Here is a 20123-nt window from a genome sequence, read left to right as displayed (position 1 = left end):
CCGGCAAATGAAGATCATTATTTAGTGGAAGTTCAGAGCTTTTAAATATGACTCAGAGCAGTGAGAGGCTCCAGTGTTTATGTAAAAAGAAAGCACTGCATAATGAGCCAGCAGAGGCAACTAATATCTTGACTGGCTCCAGCAAGGCAGGTGGTTAAAGGGAGGAGGAAAATTTCCTTGCTGAGCAGTTATAACATCTCCTTCCATTGAAGCTGCTGCTGAAAAGTGTGAGAAGGACAGACGGAGACAGAGGAAGCTTCCCATGTCTTGTCCCATCATAGTTCAGTACGCGGTGGTCCTGACTCAGCATGGGTTTAGAGCCTGTCACCAGACTATGCAGCAAATGTTAATGCTCCTGTATCACAGCGGTTCTGTTTCCTGCCTACTTTGCTAACAAGATGGTGCAAGGCAGTGGAGAATCAGGCCACCAAGAGGTGCCTCCACCTCCATATTTCCCTTCAGGACATAGGTGTGTTTCCACTGCAGCATGTGGTGAGATGAAATCTCTGAACTGCCTTGCAGTGACAGCTTATTTTTATTGAACGTCATGTAACCGATTAGCTGGAGACCAAGAAGAGAGAAGTGATGACCTGGTTAGGGCTTCCAGGAGAATCCAAAGGTGGGAGTGTGTTCTCCATTGCTCCCCTAGACTTGAAGCCCTGTGAGAAGGGGCTTTCTTCTGGGGGTTCCCCTCTTCCTAAGTTATGACAAATGTGTCGTTCTGTTGAAATCATGGACACTTGTACTGAGGCCTTCGTTCATCCTCTGTGCTTGTCTAGCCACTGCTCTTCTGAAGATGGCTTAGAGGTGTCTTTCTTTCTATCTTCAGAAGAGGTTAGCAGCCCTTTCAGGCTGAGCTGGAGGGCTCCCAGATTGTAGAAGGGGAAAAGCGGTCGAGTGGGTGAAGGCTACTTAGCCAGCTGATCCTAGTTGCACAGGTAATCCCCATCTATTCAGCTGGTTCTCTCCTTTCATCTCTCTCTCTCTCTCTCTTTTTTCCTTTTAAAACTTGAAGTCAAAGTATGTACTAAATTTCCCATGAGCACTTGCAAAATCCCCAAAGTTGCAAACTTAACATGGTTTTGGTGTATTTTGGGGCTAGTTTGTGGGTGAACTGTGCATTGTACATCAGATTTTTCAGAGTCAGTAATGCTGTGTACAGTTTGGTTCAGAAAGGGTTTGACCTTGTCTAGTGGAACTGCAGGTCCTGGGTTCTAGTCACATAGCGACTTGGTTGAGCCATTTCTCCTCCCTGTGCCTCACTTTCCCTACCAAGGAGGAGTTTGTGTGTGTGTGTGTGTGTGTGTGTGTGTGTTTTGTGTGTGTGTTTGTTTGTTTTGTTTTCCCCCTCTTCTAGATTTCAGTGGGATTCAAAACAAATCCTGGCTCTTGGGCCAGAAATGATTCATACAGTGGCACCCAGACCGTATACCTATGAATGTCTTAAGCTTGGATACAGTCTCTTCCTCAGCTTAAATCCTGGACAGGACATTGCATCTTCTTCCATTTCCCTGACACACAGGGGAGAACTGGCAGAGGTGTTTGTTAGAGGGAGAAATAATCTGTTACAGGCCCAATTTATTTTCCCCCCCTCCCTCTGAAGTTCATTAATTCCCATCATCTGTTTTGTGTAGGTTACAGGGTCTGCATTTGACGGAGCTGTATTGAGTTACACCCATTTCAAAAAGACCGAGGTTGGTTCACAGTAATTCATTTTATTGTATAATTTGCCAACCCGAACAATGGGCTCCCACTTGAGATGAAGGCACACAAGCTGTCCATCCAGTCGGTAATAAAAGATTGAGAAGCAGCATTGCTACTGTAAGGGTCCTAATGCTGTGTTTTAAGGAGAGGTGCTATCTTAACCCAGAGTTGGTATTACTTGAAAAATATATATGAAAAACCATATTGCAATCTCAACCCAAAGCCAAACTTAAGCAGGTTTCTCATCTCCTCCCCCTCTCCATCTGCCACCACAAGAACATGGAACGAAAGCCAAGTGGTAATTTCAAAGGCAGTTGACCTTGGTGCTGATGGCAGCCTCCTTGATGCAATTAAAACGCTTTATTACTTTAACATTCTTTCACTGGGTCTGTCAGATGCTTGCTTTAAAATAGTATTTCTTCCAGATTTCTGGGATTTGATTATTTTATTATCAAGCTGGAGAAAAGAGCAGCCATTAAAACTTCAAACATGTTTTTGAGTGGCTAGCTAAATAATGAATGTTGTCGGGGGAGGGTTGTTTTTTTGGGGGTTTTTAATGTAGGTTTCTTTTCAGCAACTGATAGTGGGTGAGAGTGAAACTTTTCTCACAGGCTTGAAAAATCTGGTTCTGCATACCAGTCCTTGTTTCCCTTGCTTTGGATCTTTTCTTAGATATTGAAAAGAGCTTCACTCGCATATGATGGTATAGACAGGCAATACATGATCTGAGCTGTGTACCAACAGTTTAACCTTTTAATAAATAGTTTTTTATGATGACCACTAGTAAACGTTATGTTACGCCCTTATGGGAAGGGACAGGGACTGAACATGAAGCACTGTAAAATCCTTTCTAATGCCCCATGCCCTAGTGAAGGTATCCGTAGACATGGGATTTTTTGGTTTTTTTCAAACATGGCTAAGAACTGTACCTAGGAGGACTGGACCCAGACACACTTCCAGAAGGGCTGAGTGACACTAAAGCAAGCTGTGATCAAGTACTTCTCAGTGACTTTAAGCTCTTCTGGCTCTGCCCCTTCTCTGGCCTTGCCATCTACACCGGTTAGTGGTGGAGGGTGAGAGCCTACAAAGTCTCATCATCCGCTTCTGCGGGAACTAGTGCAAGTCCAAAGGGACCATGTGGGCAGGGCCTCAGCTTGCAAGTCATTGTGGAAGCAAAATAACAATTAATGCATTATAGATGGCAAAAGATGTATGTGCAAAAAGGATGCAGCGAGTAAGAACAGATTCTTTTGACTAAAGACAAAAGACTGCATAAAGTTGCCTTACTGCTTTATTTTTGGCTTCCCAGACTTACCAGGCACCGTTATGGGGCTGCAAGCTGGCTTTTTTTTTAATCTGGCCCTCAGCTGTACTGATAACCATTGTAAATTTTCTCCTCCTTCCTGTCAGCAGCTTGCTATCTTGGAGATGAGGAACAACTGGTTATCACCCTGGCAAAGTGGATGAAATGTACAGCATGGCTGCTTGGTGCTAGCAATGGGGGTATATTTTCTTCCTTCTCTTACAGTGACTTCAACTTTTCCAGGGGCACCAGGCTTAGCTCTTCTGGGCTAAATTTAACTCCTGATGTACCCAATTTTCTCTCTTCTTGAAAAGTTAGCAATGGAGGGAGGGAGAGGTCAACTCATCTGCATTTCCAAAAGCTGAAGATTATTTTGAATGGGAATCTGCAGTATGACTGGATGAGTTTCAGTTGTTGCCTCCAATAAAGCAGTGGAAGAGCTAGACTATTATGCAGCTGCCCCCTTTCCCAGCAATTCCAAAGAGTGGTGTGGGGGGGAGTCCTGTAGAAGCATTGCAAGCTCTCACCCTCAGTTGTGAACCAGTGTGGATGTCAAGACCAGGGAGAGGACAAGCAGAAGTATGTTCCAGAAAACGTAGCAGCATCCTTTCCTGTACTTCCTGTTACTGGGGCAGTATCTGAATACTTTCCACAAGAAATAGACCCTGACAGTCTGTTTCTTGCTTTGGTCTCTTCCTTTAACAACTGCGTTTTCTTTGAGTACATTTGGCAGAATTGGTTTTGCAAGCTCCACATGGACACTGGTCTGAGAGGCACATGGATCTGGATTACAGGTCTCAACTTCAACAATTTGACCCACAGCTGATCAGTTTGTCTAATTTGCCATATCCCTTTTCTTCTGTTTCTTATTCCCAGGGAAGGGTTGGGAACAACATCCAGAAATACAGTGCAAAAGACCATTCTCCTAGCATGTGCAGCCAGACCCAAAGTAGGCAAAGCCATGGGTTTAAGAGTGCGGTTTCCTGCCCAGCTCTATAGGTTCTCATAAGCATCCAGGTATTTAGGTGCTTTTTATAGTATTTTAACTGCAAAACACTCTAAATACAACTATGGCTGGTGTCATGCCCCTCTGCGATATGAGGAAGTTGATGCCCATGGACAAATTGACAGAAGGGATGATTGACCCAAGGTCACATGAGATGGAGTTGGAATTGGTATTCAGGAGTTCTTGGAGCTTTGTCTGTTGCTCAGGCAAGATGCAGTCTGAGCCTGCTCCATGGTTGGTTGCCATAGAAGACTCAGACCATCCAATTCCAAAAATCAGTTTAGTACCAAAAACGCCACTTTAGTTCATAAGCACTGTAGGCCTTAAGCAAAGATCATGACTATTATTTTTTTAAATCTCTCTGTCCTTGTTCTGGGGGTAACTTTCAGTAACAGTGAGAATTTGGTAAAAGGTGTAGAACTAAAAACAATAAAGGGTGCACCACACTGGGTAATGTCTGCTGGTTGGCTCTATCTTTAGTAGTGGATGCAATAAAGGAAAAGGGTTCAGAGCTATTTCCTAATCCCCATTATGCACCTGGACCTGTGCATAAGCTAGAATAGCCTGGATGCTTCTCTAGCATGATAATGAACAACTGGAAAAGATACCTCTGAGACCAGTCACCGAGAGATAAAACAGCACATATACCTGCTCCAACATGCCCCAGTGTGTCTTCCTCTGCCAGACCTTCAGTGATGCATAGGGTCTGGATTGTACTCGCTGGAGCTTCCTCAACTCCCTAAAATACTTTAAGGCAGTTAATTTCTGCTGAAGAGCTGCTTCCAGGTGGTATTAATAGTACCTCCTGCCCTTTGGATAAAAGCATACACAGGTAGGAAAACAGGTGTGTGGGATTAAATTTGCAAAGGGACTTGGACTTTGGGATTCCTAACTGTAGGGATCTAACTGCCACTTCAGTGTGCCTTAAGTCCCTCAGCAGATCCAGCCTGTGGTGCCTCTTGCCAATTTTATGAGCAGCAGGAAATGGTAAAAATGGCTGCTTTTCTTAATGAAAGCTCAGCTGGGCAACTTCACGTGAGTCTGGGGAATCTCTTAACTTAGTCTGTTTTGCTGTGGGTGTTATTGAAACGTTTCCAGGTAGGATTCCTGACGATAAGAACCACTGGGGTCATAACGCTGTGGTTATATAATCTGTGCTTGGTGTTTTAGTGATTTGGGTTCTGTATGCTACCTGCATTTTAAAATGTGGGTTTGTTTGTTTTTTTAAGTTGGGTTCAACTGTCCACCCATCTTCCTCTACCCTAGCGTGCATGCAAACTTTCTTGCATGCATGTCTCTTCATAGAATAGACCAATGATGCTTAGAATGCCCTGGCACCCCGGGGTGCCTTGATCCTTTCAGGAGTGCTGTGGGTGCCACACTATTAACATTTATTAGCTGTGCAAACACAGTTCACATGATAAACCCAAAGGGCATTTATACATGTGTTCTGGGAGTGGTGGGGAGAGGGGGTGCTGTCCTCAGAGCCGCTTCACTTAAAGCAGCCTGAGCATCTCCTGTATCAACATCCCTGCACTTCAAAAGGGTGAGGAGGCAGGAGATATCTAAAACTCATCAAAAAAGCATTAGATAAAGCACCTCTGCTACCATTTTGAAGCATGAGAACGCTGAAATATGAGGGTGGTACAGTCACTTTCCCTGGTGATCTTCAAAAGACAACTGGATGCACACTTTGCTGGGGTCATCTGATCTTGGCAGTCTTTCCTGCCCTAGAGCAGAGTGGCTGGACCTGATGATCGCAGGAGGCTGCTGGAGCTGCTCTGACACGCTGGATTACAGCATGCTGGACCAGCCTCCTGGCTCATGTATAGGCACCCAAAGATTTCAAGTAGGAATCCATAACATCAAAAACATGCTGACCTATTGTGATCGTTCGGAGTTCTTTGCAACAGGAGAATTGCTCTATCTTTCTGCAGTCAGCAAACCAAATGAAAGCTAAGAGCTGGCACATTTTGAGGGGGGGTGCCTTAATTCTAAAAACTTTGTGAACCATTGCAATAAGCCCATGGCAGTCCCTTCACCAGGTCTAACATAATCCTGCTCCATCACTGCAGCTCCTCAGTCAAGGTTGCCTTGCAAGTCTTAGGAGGCTTTTGTCCACCCTGCAAACATAGGTCTGCTGTACCTGCACACTTGTTACAAATGAATAACAAATCAACAGTTTGTAAACCCCAACTTGGGTCCCATTTCCCCCCCCCCTCACCTCTCTCAATATTCTTTATTGAGAAGTGTCAACAGATTAGCTCAGAGTCCCTCTGTGCAGACAAAAAGCTGCCACAAAGGGCATTAGGCTTCAGGGATCGGATTACCATGTGGCCACCTGTCATTCTGACTTCTTGTAAATTTCTCTTGCCAAGTCCCTTTTTCACATTAGAGAAGGTTTATGTAAAAAAACCCCCAAAAAACAAAACCAACCCCCCCCCCCAATCCCCTGCCTCCAAAACTGCAGCATTTTAACATTTATTTTCGCTTGCCTTCTTAATAAAGATTTTGGGACTGCAAAGGGCTTGGGGATTAGAACTGTTTGAATAAAGAGAGCCTTTATTACATTAGTCTAAGTGGTTAATAGGTAAAGTAGGCCAATCCATCTTTAAGCTAAGCCTATCATTTCACCCACAATGGGTGCAAGCTTTGAAGTAAAATTCATTAAAGGAAAAGCTTTTTCTCTGTTTCCCTTGACATGTTAATAGCTCAGAGTTAGGAGCTCTTCTCCGCCTGCAGAAAATTCATAGCTCTGCTCTTCTGAAGCAACTCTACTGCATTGTTGAGAAGCTATTCCACAGGAGCTGACCAAGCAGATCTACAGCTAATGTAAACTATTATGTTTGGGAGGGGCGATTTGGCATTTTAAAAAATAGTCTTCTATACAGTTGTTTGGTTGTACATGTCAACATCATGACCAAACATTTCACAAAGCACTTCACTAACAGTTAACCACTCAGTCCACTGCACCCCCACCCCATCTCACACCCCAACTCAACACCAGACCCTCCCCTTTCTCTTCCCTGTCCTCATTCATGGAGTTGCAAATCTTCAGCTGTTTTTGTGCTTGTATCGTTAAACATCATGTGCCATCTCTTCCAGGTCTCTTGCCTCTTCCTCCTTCTTCCTCCATTCTTCAGAAGTACAATTGCTGTTCATTCACCCCCAGTCATAAGCAGTCCAGTGTAGATTATTGTACTTCAGCGGACCTAGGCAGACTTGCCTTTACAGTCTTGCCCATTGCATTCAGTGCAGAATCCTTCTGGCCAAGGGATGGCCAGGTAATGGTGGCTTCTGAAAGCTTCCTCTGAAATTTATGAATTTAGTCTCCAAACCAAGATGAGAATTTCAAGGGTACAAAAAGGAATTAGGCACTCGGTTCCCTTGGCTTAACTTTCCTTTCTGCTTCAGACTCCCCCTATATTGGCAACTTGTCCGGAGCCCTAGAGTTGCAGGCTGCACAAAACTGGAGACTGAAGCTACCCAAATCTCTAATGTGAACATAACCCCTACAGAATGGTGGATCAAGCTGAAGCATTGCAGCCTGGACAAGTTGGGGAGTAGTTGAAACAGAGCATTGGCCACTTCAGCCTGAATGCAACATTGGATCAATAGTAGTGGGACAAAATCAATACATCCTTTAGCCCTGATGAGGTCTAGTCTGACATCGTCTATGTGTCTCTGGCAGTGCTGCAGTTGACAGTTTTCCGACCTGTGTCCTGCTTTCTTCTCACAAATGTGTCTCCTATTTTCGGTTTGCTTTTGCTATCTCTGCAGCTCTGGAAGCAGAGCCTTTTTGTCTATGTACAGACAGTCAAAAACCTCAAGGCTGAATTGATTCAGTTTTTGCAGGGTAGTCTAAGTTGCATATATTGAACTGATAAGCAAGTGAACAGACATTCACTTTTGATTCTGGAAATGCAGCCATGTGCCTGCAGTGGCCCAGGCCAGAATCCGGGGGCGCTCAAGCATGCCTCCCTGCTCAGCTGAAGCAGACAGCTTGGGCCAAGGCTAGTTCACCCACCTTGTAAGTGTGGGGGGGAGGGTTGCAGGAAAGTGCAAAGCATCCTGGGATGCTGGGGGATTGCAAGTTAACTTGAATCTGGAGGGGGTCTGGGACAGAGTCGATAAACCAATTTAACCTAAATCAGTTAAGTCCGATACTACATCCATCCAGGTTTATCTTAAACCAGCTTCAACCATTTTGAAAGAAGTTTATGTGCACTAAACTTCTGTTGTGTTACAGATTTCAACTGGTTTCCCATCACTTATATGCCAGTTTTATATGTAACTTCTGTCCCTAGCCTTAGAGCCATGCAATTGTCTAAAATGTGAAATAACTTGCATTGAAGGCTTTTAGGACAAATGTCAGTGCGTTGAGAAATTGGACTCTGTGCCATGCTTCCACCCATTTGCCCTTTGGTTCATCTGTAAGTCAGTCCAGCAGTTTACTTACAAGCCTTTATTATTTAAGCCTAGGTATCAACAATTTCTCCATCTGTGAACATCTCAGGCCTGTAACTTTGTTTCCAGTATCCAGTTGTCAGCAAACCAACTAATCTCTCTAGGGAAATATTGAAAACCATGGTGCAGAGTTCAGCTAGAGAAGGGGCAAAAATGAAATTGGGCATGGATCCTGACTTTCTGAAGCAGGAGGGTGTTGTGACAGTACTATCTAATCTCTAGTCTCAACAGGCCATGATATCCAAATACACTCGCTGTCTTATGGATTCTACATGTCTCTTTAAAGTAAGATAAACTAATATACTTGCTGTGATTCCTAGTGGTGGGACCCTGGTGTTAAGATGCAACTATTACAAAACAGTGCCTTGGTACTGTGGGAAAATCTTTTTTTTGCTTTGGAACTAGGTCCTGGTAATGCACCTCTTGAGCAGCCCTTCCTTTATTCTTGCTGCTCTTTTTGCTTATAATGGCTATTATAGAGGCTGGAATATCACATTTCTCTCTCTGCTGGCTCTATTTATCTCCACTGGAGAAGACTTCTGATTTTGAAATGCAGAGAAATTAGCAATGCAAGTCTATTTTACTGTTGTCTTTGTTATTGTGCCAGCATTTCCGCAGCAAAGTTCATAGCTCTAGAAAGAGCATCTTGTTGCAGAAAGCCGGTGAAGGCCCAGTAGGGGGAGCTCAGATGACTTTGCTTTTGAGACTCCTTCCCTCAACAGGGGACTGCTGGGTGGAAGGCTTTGAGACTAATCCTGCGAAGAACTGAGCGCCCACATATCTTGCTGAAACAAAGTGGAGTTGAGGACTCAATGACAATATGCAAATGCAAGTTCTGGCTATTTTGTGAGTGTGCTGGTAATGGATTCAGTATACTTTGGACAATACTATTTTTTTTTTTTTTTTTAAATCGGAAATCCAGTAGACCTGTTGGGAGAAATAACTACTATAGTCTACAATGAACACCTCGCTACTAGCATCCTGAAGAGATGCAGATTAAATCATTTTACCAGCTATGTGTCCTTCCTAATAGTTGTTTGTTTTGGAGCTCTCCAAAGTAGAATCGAGTTCTCAGTCAATGTTCTTGACACTTTATTTTAAAACTACAATAGGCAGAGCTCTCGCTTCCAGTTTGGACTGCCATAAATAAAATGGAAATTGGCTTCTACCTACGTCCCCTCTGCACATAGTTTCAGAGTCCCATGCACCATCATTATTTAACCATCACTAGTTTCCCATCTTCTCAAAGGACTGAGAGCAGGCCCTGGGGAGGAAGTGAGCTCCAGAGAGCTAGAGCCTGGGCAGACTAGCTAGATTTTCCCCACCCTTGCTACCAATTTGATTCAACTTGAGCATCTCTCCTAAACACAGCAATGGGAGCATGTTCAGGGAAAGAACAGGCGGATCCTATGCTGTTGGTTCAGTGGTGCTCAATCTTTTGATACCATGATCCAGATGAGTGGGGCAGGCAGATCTGCAGGCAAAATTGAGACCTATGTGTCAGGACTGGGCCCTGGAGCCCAGCACCACAGTTTCCTTGCCCTGTGCTCTGTGATTTGGTCCCCAGGGACCTGGCACTGCTCCCGCCCACCCCAACATGCCAGAATTGGCCTCCTGGGGCCTGGCATCACCCCCCCCACCCCATGCCAGCACATTGGGATGGGTTCCTGGGGGCCCAGTGCCAGTCCCCCTCATGTCAGGATTGGGGCCTGGCTCCACCCCACACCCAGCCCTGCACACAGGGATTGGGCACCAGACTGAACATGTAGGGCTTGGGTTTCCCTATGGGTCCAGCAACTTAGTTGATGGGCCCGCATTTCCAGACCCATGGGGGCCCCGAGGGCCAGGTGACGTGGGCTGGGGGATGAGCACCTGAGCATCCCTGCTTTAATCTTCTGAGGTGAAACGAACATGTTAAAACCCAGTCTGGACAGCGATAGGCAGCCAGTGCAGGTTGCAGGGCTTGGCTTAATGTTAGAAAGAGATGCTGGTTAATGAGTAGTCTGTCGAAAGCTGCATCTGCTCTAGTTGCATTTAACAGCGGCTCTCGGTACTGCTGTTGACTTGCTCCCTTCTTTGTTCACCTTGTGTGATTTGCCAAACTGCAGAACAGCTGACCCAGAAGAGTACTGCTCTATTTCTCCAAGACTTCTTTTGGCCTTGGAGTAAACTGGTTTCTAAGTGGAAACTCCCTCACCTTTTATCTGGCAGTATCTGGGGTAGCCACTTCATTGGTAAAATGTGCTGCGTTTGCCCTGAAGCTTTTGAAATTTGGCCTTTGCCGTGGGAGAAGTATAGGTCTTTCAAACAGAAGTCTGCTTCCACAAGTGGCCTGGTTATGAGCACCACTGTATTCACTTAAGTATGGATTTTGTGACCCTTCCAGTGACCTGCTACATGCCTGCCCTTTATACCAGCCTATGCACAGCTGGCATGAAGGCCTTTACCATACTCATGCAAGTTACAAAGGCCACCAGCCCTCTCTCGGTTGTCTTGATGGCCTTTTCATACTTTGCCTTAAGGGGAGTGGGTTTTCTGGACAGTAAATGTCATCTGTAGTGGAAGTGGCAGGTAGATCTGAAAGGCCATGTTATAGCTATGATGCATCTTAATGATACTTCAACACGTTTCAGTTGAATAGATGTGATACAGTGAAAGGCGTGCGTGGAACACTGTGATGCATTTTGAATAGGCCGGTTTTTCAATAATACATTGCATCAAGGACTCAATGCTATTATGATACAGGAGTGAACAATATCAAATGCTGACTTAGTATCTCAGAGGTGCAGTGGAGAGGCCATCAGCTAAATTTCCTACAGGTTATTTAGGTAATTATCATGGGAGCTGGAGGAAAGGAAATAAGAGGTACCAGAGTAATCTTAAATTAACTCATAATTCAGTAAATAAATATAGTGGGGCTGATGCTGACAAATCGGGGGGGGGAGGGGGTTGCACATGCACAACGTGTGTTGCACACCTCTAGCATTTTACTTGCCGAGTGTAGTCTTCCACTGGAAGAAGGAAGAAGGTTGAGGGAAGGGGTGACAGGGTGAGGACAGGAAGGAAAAATTAGATTTACCTTTTTGTGCCTGGTAACTATATAGGCAGGCAAGGTTCCTGCCTATGTCCTTAGACCAACATGGCTACAACCACAAATCCTCATAACTGTATAAGCATTTTAAGCTGAATGCCTCTTCTCTGCACCACAGCTTCAGCAGATATTTTTTCCAAAGTGTTTGGTTGAACTGATATAGTTTTGGGACCTCAGCAGTTTCACAGCTTATGGAGGCAGGCTAACATACTGTATGCATAGAAGGAACCAAATCGAGTATAAATTACTACTGTGGTGTGGGCATTGGGAATCTAATATTAGGCCCTGTAAGCGAGTCAAAATGACAGTGTGCTAGTAGCAGGCCTTGTAAAGGTATACGCTGCAAGGGAACCGGTTATCTGCCCTTCCTAATCAATATGTGTTTGTTTGGCAGAGACTTGATGCCCAGGACCCTAGAGGGGCAGATCACCATGGAGAAAACGCCCAGCTACTTCGTCACCAAGGAGGCACCCGCTCGTATCTCCGCCATGTCAAAGGGCACCAAGCTCATCGTAGTCGTAAGGGACCCTGTAACCAGAGCCATATCTGATTACACGCAGACTCTTTCTAAGAAGCCTGACATCCCCATCTTCGAGAGCCTGACCTTCAAAAACAGAACTACGGGCCTGATCGACACCTCGTGGAGCGCCATCCAGATTGGCATCTATGCCAAGCACCTAGAGAACTGGCTCCTGTACTTCCCCATCGGGCAGATCCTCTTTGTCAGTGGGGAGCGACTGATCAGCGACCCTGCTGGGGAGCTGGGCAGGGTCCAGGACTTCCTGGGCCTCAAGAGGATCATCACAGACAAACACTTCTACTTCAACAAAACCAAGGGTTTTCCATGCCTGAAAAAGGCTGAAGGCAGCAGCAAACCCCACTGTCTGGGGAAGACGAAAGGCAGGCCCCACCCCGAGATAGACCAGGAGGTGGTGCAGAGACTGCGGGACTTCTACCGGCCTTTCAACATGAAGTTCTACCAGATGACTGGGCACGACTTCGGCTGGGACTGAGGCTGATGCAGTCGCACTCCTCTGTAATTACCCGTGTGGCACGGTTTGCTTATATAAAGAGATATATGTATGTAAAATGTACAGAAATCTATTTTATAATAATTTATTTTTAATTCTTAAGCAATTAATTCACTAAGCTGCCTAACCACACTGGCTAGAACGTTAGCCCATAACCTGTTTAACATTCCACGGTATTTTATTCTAATGTCTTTTTCTTTGGCTGTAATTGGTGCTTCCATTTTTTCCTAAATAAAATTAGTATTTAAATAAGGGGATGGGAGGAGGGGGGGAAAAAAGCACAACTTTATTTTTGTTACGGGTATTAGGCCTTTATAAATGCTCTCATCTTACAGCTCCTAAGTCTGTTCCACTAGTGTTCTGTTTCCCCACCCCCACCACACACCCTCTTCTGCATTAGATCTTTTTTTGGTCAGCCATGTTCCTTTAGGCCATCAGAATAACCCTGGGTTAGGGAGAGGTTACACCACTTGTGGAACATAGTTGTACCTAACGTTGCAGCTACTTTACAGGAGAGGTGTGATGTGTGAAACCCATCAGTATTCAGTATTTCTGCTCCCAAGCTATGCAGCTGCTAGTGCTCCTGAGAGTCTGCTGATTTCATTTTTTTTTGTTTTAATGTCCTCCATAGGCTTTGCTTGGTGCAGAAGCTTCTCTTATGGAAAAGAGCACCAACAGAGGGAGGCCTCTGTCCAAGGGGAGAGCAGACTCATCATTCTTTCAGTTTTATTTTAATGAGGAGGATCACTCCCTCATGCACCATACCCCATGTGCTCGTCTAGAACAAGTTTCTGGAAACACTATGCATTTCTTTCCTAAACGTAATCTTGTCCTTAGTAAAGAGATGACATGCTTATTGCTGATATGAAATACTCAAGAATAAATGAATCTCCCACTCTTATGTGCATATGCATGTATAGTGGAGAGCCCATTCTAAAAAGCACTAGTCTAGTATGCAAGCAGAGCAATCTGCTTAGATGCACCAAAGAAATCAATAGAACTACAGGAGCCATTTCAGGGGGACGGGAGGGAGGGAGGGTGGGATGAATCTCAGTGCTCATTAGTGGCAAAGAGATAAAGGTAAGGCCCTGCTGCCACTTACTGTAATTGGAGATCTGAGTGGGTCACCAGTGAAATGAGAGTGGGCCCTCAGTTTTGTCCCTGTTGGATGTTGATTTGTCTACATCACTCTTCGGTGTAACCTCTTAGCCAAAGGCCCATTCTAAAGGGACTGCTGCTAAAGTAGGAGAGGGTGGTCCTGGGCAAGGTTCAGAGGAATCCACAGAACCATGCAGGGAAATGTATACACTCCTTGCTGCCTACCATTGCTGCTGGACTCATTCTTGTGCAGTTGCTTTTCCGGGAATTTGGGGTTGAGAGATCCAGAATCAAACACCAGTGGTATCTAAGAGGGACCTGTTCTTACTCGGAGTGCTGTTCTTATTCAGAGAAATAACTGCTGTGCTCTTCTGGATAGTGAGGATAAAATAAGAACCCAATTTTTGCTCTTTTTGCTGAATGCCTTCTGAGGACATGAGCTTTCCGGATCCAGGTTTCTACTCTCCCAGTTTCTGGTGCCAGTCAGGAATGGAAACAAAAATGTTGAAATGCACTACAGCAGCTGCTTTTGCAGAATTTCCATCCCATGCAGAAGTAGCTAGTGAGAGGGAATCCTTTTCTAAGGAGAGTTCTGGCCAAGTTTTGCAGACTCGGGTGTTCTGGATAATCTTTCTACATCTTCCATGTCTTTGCTGGGCTGAAGCCCTCTTGTGTTCAGTGGACCTTTCAGTCACATAGTGATTGCAAAAAAGTCTTGCAAATTGCAGAAAAGAACAAAGCTGTGCCATCATTACTGTGCAGCTACAGGGTAAATGCACACATATATATATTTCTATAGTTTCTAACACAGAGCATAGGTTTCATTCGGTAAGTTGTATAAATCGAGCATTATGCAGGAGTGTTTCAAATGTATGTAGTAGGAGTACCATGGTATTTGCTAAATAAGCATGCTGATGTTCCTGCATGAGTACTTGCATAATATGTGCAGTGTAATAAAACTGTAAAAATCCTGTGTGGATAATACTGCAATAATAGCAAGTGAACTAATGGGCAAGCACTACATGGCTTTCTTTGTGTTGATGCACTAGTTTCATGTGCGTTATCCATATAACTTAGTCTGATTTTCACCCCTGTTCCTCCCCCATCCACAGCAAGTACAGTTGTAATCCCGTGTTACTAAACAATGCCCAGCTGTGGCGGTGTGTGTTCTGTGGCATTCCCCAGATACGGCTTTTTCTTTAACAGTCTCTTTGCTTTTGCCTGTCCTATACAGCTGTCTCTACAGCTGTTTAATGATGAAAATGCAGGCACAATTTTCCTTCAGCACAATTCAGTTAACAGGCCTCTGCTCTCTCTCGGCCCAATTCTGAGCAGGTTTACACAAATGGGAGTGAGATCAACCATCTGGCCCTCTGGGTCTGTAAGCAAGAGGAGCAATAAGGTGTTGTCCTTAAGAACAGATTCAGTTATATTCTTTTCCAGACCTAAGGTCTGCTCAGTTTAGAGCCCTGATAAGCCCTCAGGTTAGTTTCACTCACGAGTGGTGTCAGGGTATGGGAAGTAACAACGTTTAGCAATGTCACTGGGGTAGAGAAGACCACATCAAGATCAGTGAGGGATGAGAGAAGTTTGCCCTTGCAAGAGGCAAAAATGTCCTGGTCCATAGGGAGATGCAGATGCTTAGCACAGTCAAATGTCTGCCATTGTGTGAACAAATTTTGTATTTGCCTTTTAAACCTTTCCTACTCCAAGTGGATGGTGACATTTTCACAGGTGGAAATGGGATTGTTTCCTGGCTGGTCCTGGTTTGCCATGGGCAGTTCCAACAATACAACTGCACCATCTTGGATCAAGTCAGTCAATTTTAGAAGTTGTATAAAGGAAGTCTTCTTTATGTGGTGTCCAGTCTGTTGCAGGTAATATATACAGTGCAAAGCAAAGCATAAAATTCAGAGGCAAACTTTTCACAAGTTTCAGGGGCATTTTGGATCTAGACACGTTTGGTCGGGGTTCTATTTTTTTGGCTTGGACTCTGTGGAGAAGGGGTGTTAGGTCCTATCTCTAATACTAAGTACTAAATACACTAGCATGTCCAGTTTACCATAAAGGCCTACTAGCCTGAAACTCTTGAATAACTGAGAAAGTGTTTACTTTGGAAAAGTAGTACTGTACCAGAAGAAAATAGTTATTACAGACACTTGTGTCTTCCTACTAGACAGTTTATGCAGTGTGTGGAATTAAGTCTTCTGTTTCTTTCTTGTTCTCCAAGACAACCAATCAAGCTCTCCAGCTGCTTATTCAGCTTTCATGAAAACCATGTCACTTTATGGTGATGTGGCATTGCCCAAGCATTTGATATCTTCTTCCCCCCTCCCCCTCCAATACTTGGCAAAGTTCTGGTATCCATGCTGCCATGTCTTTTTATTTTATTTCAAACTGGTTTCTTTAAGAGTTGAACATCCTTGGTAACCATAAACATCTCCTAATACCTTCCTCAGCTGTATGGAACTTGTCATAATGTTGGCTTAGGGTCCGTTGTTTCTTCTTTTTTTTTTTAGGTTGAGCCTTGCTTCTGAATAGCTTCATGAGATAACCAGGTTGGATTATAGAAGTACATAAAGTTAATATTGTTTTAAATACGTTTAAGCAAATTACTAATCACAGCTGAACATCTTTTGTAACACAGTCTATATGGGCTTCTATAGATGTTTTCCTAGCAGCAGTAGAAAAGGGAGGCACTTTAATTAGTATAGCTCCAAGAGCCATGCTAATTAAAAGCACCTAGAGCATCACATATCAGAATCCCCACACTGAAAAATGGTGGCCAGGCACTTTGAACTAAAGCTCGTTGAACAAGCTTTAGTTTAGGGCACCCTACCACCATTTTTCAGTGTGGGGACGCTGATACGTGTGATGCTGGAGCCTGCACGGTAATTGCCACACTGCAGCAGACCCAATCGAGTCTGCTCTGACACGCTGTAATTACAGTGCGTTGGAGCAACCTCCCTGCACGTGTATAGGAGCCCTATGAGACCAATTACCATAATATGAAAAGCCTTACCTAACCAACATGGCAACCAGGATGAATTCCTTTACAATATCCATCTGGTTTGTTAATACTGGAGTCAATATTATCGTGTTTGTTTTCTTAAGAAAAAGTTAAACTCAGAGGTGTGGTTAGAATTTTTTTTTTCATATTGTAACATTAATTTATGGCTGAGTTTCATTCAGCCTTGTATTCAGAAGTGCAGTACAGATATTAGCGATTTGTTGTCCGTAATATGGTACGGTAGAATAGCCGGTTTGTTTAAGAAACAAAACATAAAAAACCCTGAAAAAAATAACAAAACAAAAAAATCCCAAAAAACAAAAACAAAACAAAAAAAACCAACAAAAAGCCCCAAACAAAAAAGGCAAATCAAGTATTTTGTGGTATGTACAACACAAATTAATTTTACACAAAAATGTTTCTAGGAAAATGGAATTCTGATAATTCATACTATTTGTATGAACAAATAAAATATATTTTACCAAGTTATGGACCTATTTGTTTTCATTTGGATGTGTGGAGGTAAATGAAGAACATTATATTTCATGTTTATTTTTAGTAGCATTTTGGGTCACCAGTATCTGATTTGCCATCGGGTACTTGCAACTATAATTGGTATGGTATCACTTCCATTGTTTATTTTAATAGCATTTTGGGTCCAGTGTTTATTTTAGTAGCATTTTAGGTCACCAAGTATTTGATTGCCTTCAGATACTTGCAACTCCCATTGGTGTCAGTGAAATTTCATGTTAGCATATGGGCACTGATTCAGCAAAGCACCAACGCATGTGTTCAAAGTCCAATTTTAAATCAGTGGGATTTAAGCATATGCTTACGTTCCTATCCTGAACAGGACTACATTCCTGAAGAGGTGGCCTCTAATGAAAAGGGACATGCCGAAGTGTTTTGCTGATTTGTAACTATCAAAATTTGAAACTCCCGTTCAAAATGCATACTAGCTTCAATAGTGTACAGCTGGGCTTTTAGGGGGCTTGCCCTTTGAGGTGTTTGCTGCTCTCCGCTCTTCAAAGGAAAGTGAAGAATTCTCCGTACCTTTTAAAAAATCAAGACCCGAGCAGGCAATTTGGTCTCTCTAGCCAGAATCGAGTTCCATCCCTAATGATAAACAAGTTGGGATTTCAGAAGAGTTCCTGCTAAGTAATATGTAGTAAGTACCCAGAGCAATGTGTAAGCAACATTAAAGACACCATTAATAAAGCCATCACAATTTAATTGAAACAATAATTTATTTTTTTATTAAAATGTATTTTGCATTTGATACTACTTTCATTACAGGCAATGGGAATTTTGTCATTAGCTTCCCTCATGCAGGACTTGGGTCTTTGGTGTTACTGGGTTTGCTGTGTTAGGGAAGTAGGAAAGTAAACTCTTTTATTTAACTCTGGAGGTACCTAAATACAGTGGATACTGTTCTGAATTTGAAGTTTCCCAAGTGTACTTCTGCTCCTGTCCAGAACTTCTCCAGATTGAACAGGGATGAAGTTTTTGACACCTAGCTCATACCTACAGTTATTCTGAATCCAGAAATGAGCTTTTCCTCCACCTAAGTCCCTTAATGGCCTTGAGCCAGTATGTGTTTTCAGAGCAACGTTACAGATCTGGAACCTGACAAAATGAGTCTCTGCAGAGTGACACAGTTTCAACAGGAGGAATGCAGAGTGCACCAGGCGGTTAAGGCACTATTTTGGGGCATGAGATGTAGGTTTGAACCCCTTCAAGCTCAGAAGGAAATTGGCCTTGGGTGGTTTTTCAAGGAAAGGTTTCTAACCACCCCCTTTGATATAAAAGGGGAAGTACCAGTGATCCTCCTGCTCAGCTCTTTGAAACATAGTCTAGGCCAATGGTTCTCAACCAGGGTACCTTGAGATCATTTCAAGAGTGCCTCACAATGTTAGCACTATTAAATGTAAACCCATACTTTTCAAATAGAAATATTTCAGATAGGATAGTTTAGTGTAACTTGTCTGAATAACATATATGGTAACACCGATTGTGCTCAGGCCCCCTCAACACTGACTCTTTTTCAAGTCATGGTAAGCCACCATGGTGGCTACACTTTTGTTTCCTCTTCACTTCTACAGCTGAGCTGTGCCTTTCTTTCCCATAGCCAATGATTCCTGTTTATTTACCAGCCATAAATGCCTGGCAGACATCACCACATGGGAACCCAAACAGTTCACCCAGAATCTGTCTGTCTCCCCCTCTCAGCCTGTTGCATATAATCACTGTGGCCCTGCCTTCCATGAGGTGGAGCCAAACCAGGTTACTCTCTGCCTTATCTGCATATACATTTTTGGAGGATCTCAGGACTCATGACAAAAACACCTGGTTCCAGTCATGAGTGGGGGCTAATTAGCACATGGATTCTTTGTGAGGGGTATCTGCAGTGCATACACATACTGAGCAGTACCGAGCTATGGGGTCACTGTGGCTTGAAACACTGTTGACTGTGCTGGGATCCAGCCCAATGAACTATATGGTAAATCAGAAGCCTTTTGGTTTTAGATTACTAGCATGCATAGTTTGTGCTATATTATAAGCAGGTATGAAAATTCTGCTTAAAATATGTTTATGGAATATCTATGATAAAATCTGCAGCAGTTTCAAAATGGGTAAAAGGCATCAGTTCTGGATGAATTAAGTTTATGGGTGCCCATAGTAATTTGCATGTAGGCATATTTATTTCTAAGTAAGTGTTTTCAAATTGGTTTTTTGCTTCCATATGCTTAGGGCGAACAGGGCCTAATAGTAAGGGGGAGGTAGGGGCTGCTGGTGGAAGAAGTGGTGGGCAGAGGACAACCTGCCCCACCAGATTTATTTTCCTTGCTGTAGCAGTGGGAGGGGAGAAATTCAAGGCAAGCCTCTACTAATTAGATTCTGTAACGGGAAAATTATAACAAATTCATACATTTTCCATACATAAAATCTAATTATTGGGGGATCATCTTATATCCAGGATCATCTTATATTCAAGTAAATACAGTATATATTGACTGGCTCCTAGCAGCTGCATGCTGAATATACCAGCTTTAGATGGCTCCCTGTTCAGCATGCTGCCTGTTTTGATTCCTATCTGAAGCACTTGCCCTGGGGTTTAGGATTCCACCCAGGAGCTGTATGCCTAAAGATAAGATGTGATAACTCATGAATTTTAGGCACGCATATCTTTTATTGCAAGGGTGTCAAACATACAGTGCATGGGTCAGAGCCAGCCTGTGGATGGGGCTTCCCTCGGACTAGACAACCCATCCCCGTGAGCTCAATAAACTACCACAGCTGCTACCGTAGTGCAGCTCTGGAACACGGAGGGTCAACGCTGTAGCCCCCTGTGGCCTTCCCCCCTTACCTGGTACTGAATTTGGGGGATTTTGGTGCCATTGGAAACTAAGAAT

At 43.7% G+C, this 20123-nt stretch overlaps 1 protein-coding gene across 1 annotated transcript in view; it reads left to right on the top strand.

Moving 5' to 3' along the window:
* The window catches only part of LOC109286795 (heparan sulfate glucosamine 3-O-sulfotransferase 3B1-like), a gene marked incomplete at its 5' end in the record, with an annotated part of 47626 nt that extends 34051 nt beyond the window's left edge, over positions 1–13575 (top strand). The window contains one exon of the mRNA XM_019501540.1: positions 11966–13575. Within this exon, the coding sequence (XP_019357085.1) occupies positions 11966–12584 (619 nt within the window). The remainder of the gene's footprint in view (positions 1–11965) is intronic.
* Between the last annotated feature and the right edge of the window lie 6548 nt (positions 13576–20123).

The sequence above is a fragment of the Gavialis gangeticus genome, unplaced genomic scaffold (assembly GCF_001723915.1).
Source record: "Gavialis gangeticus isolate Ggan-Ray unplaced genomic scaffold, GavGan_comp1, whole genome shotgun sequence".
Classification (NCBI taxonomy): domain Eukaryota; kingdom Metazoa; phylum Chordata; order Crocodylia; family Gavialidae; genus Gavialis; species Gavialis gangeticus.
The sequence above is the reverse complement of the archived record's forward strand: the minus strand, read 5'-3'. Positions and strand labels throughout refer to the sequence as shown.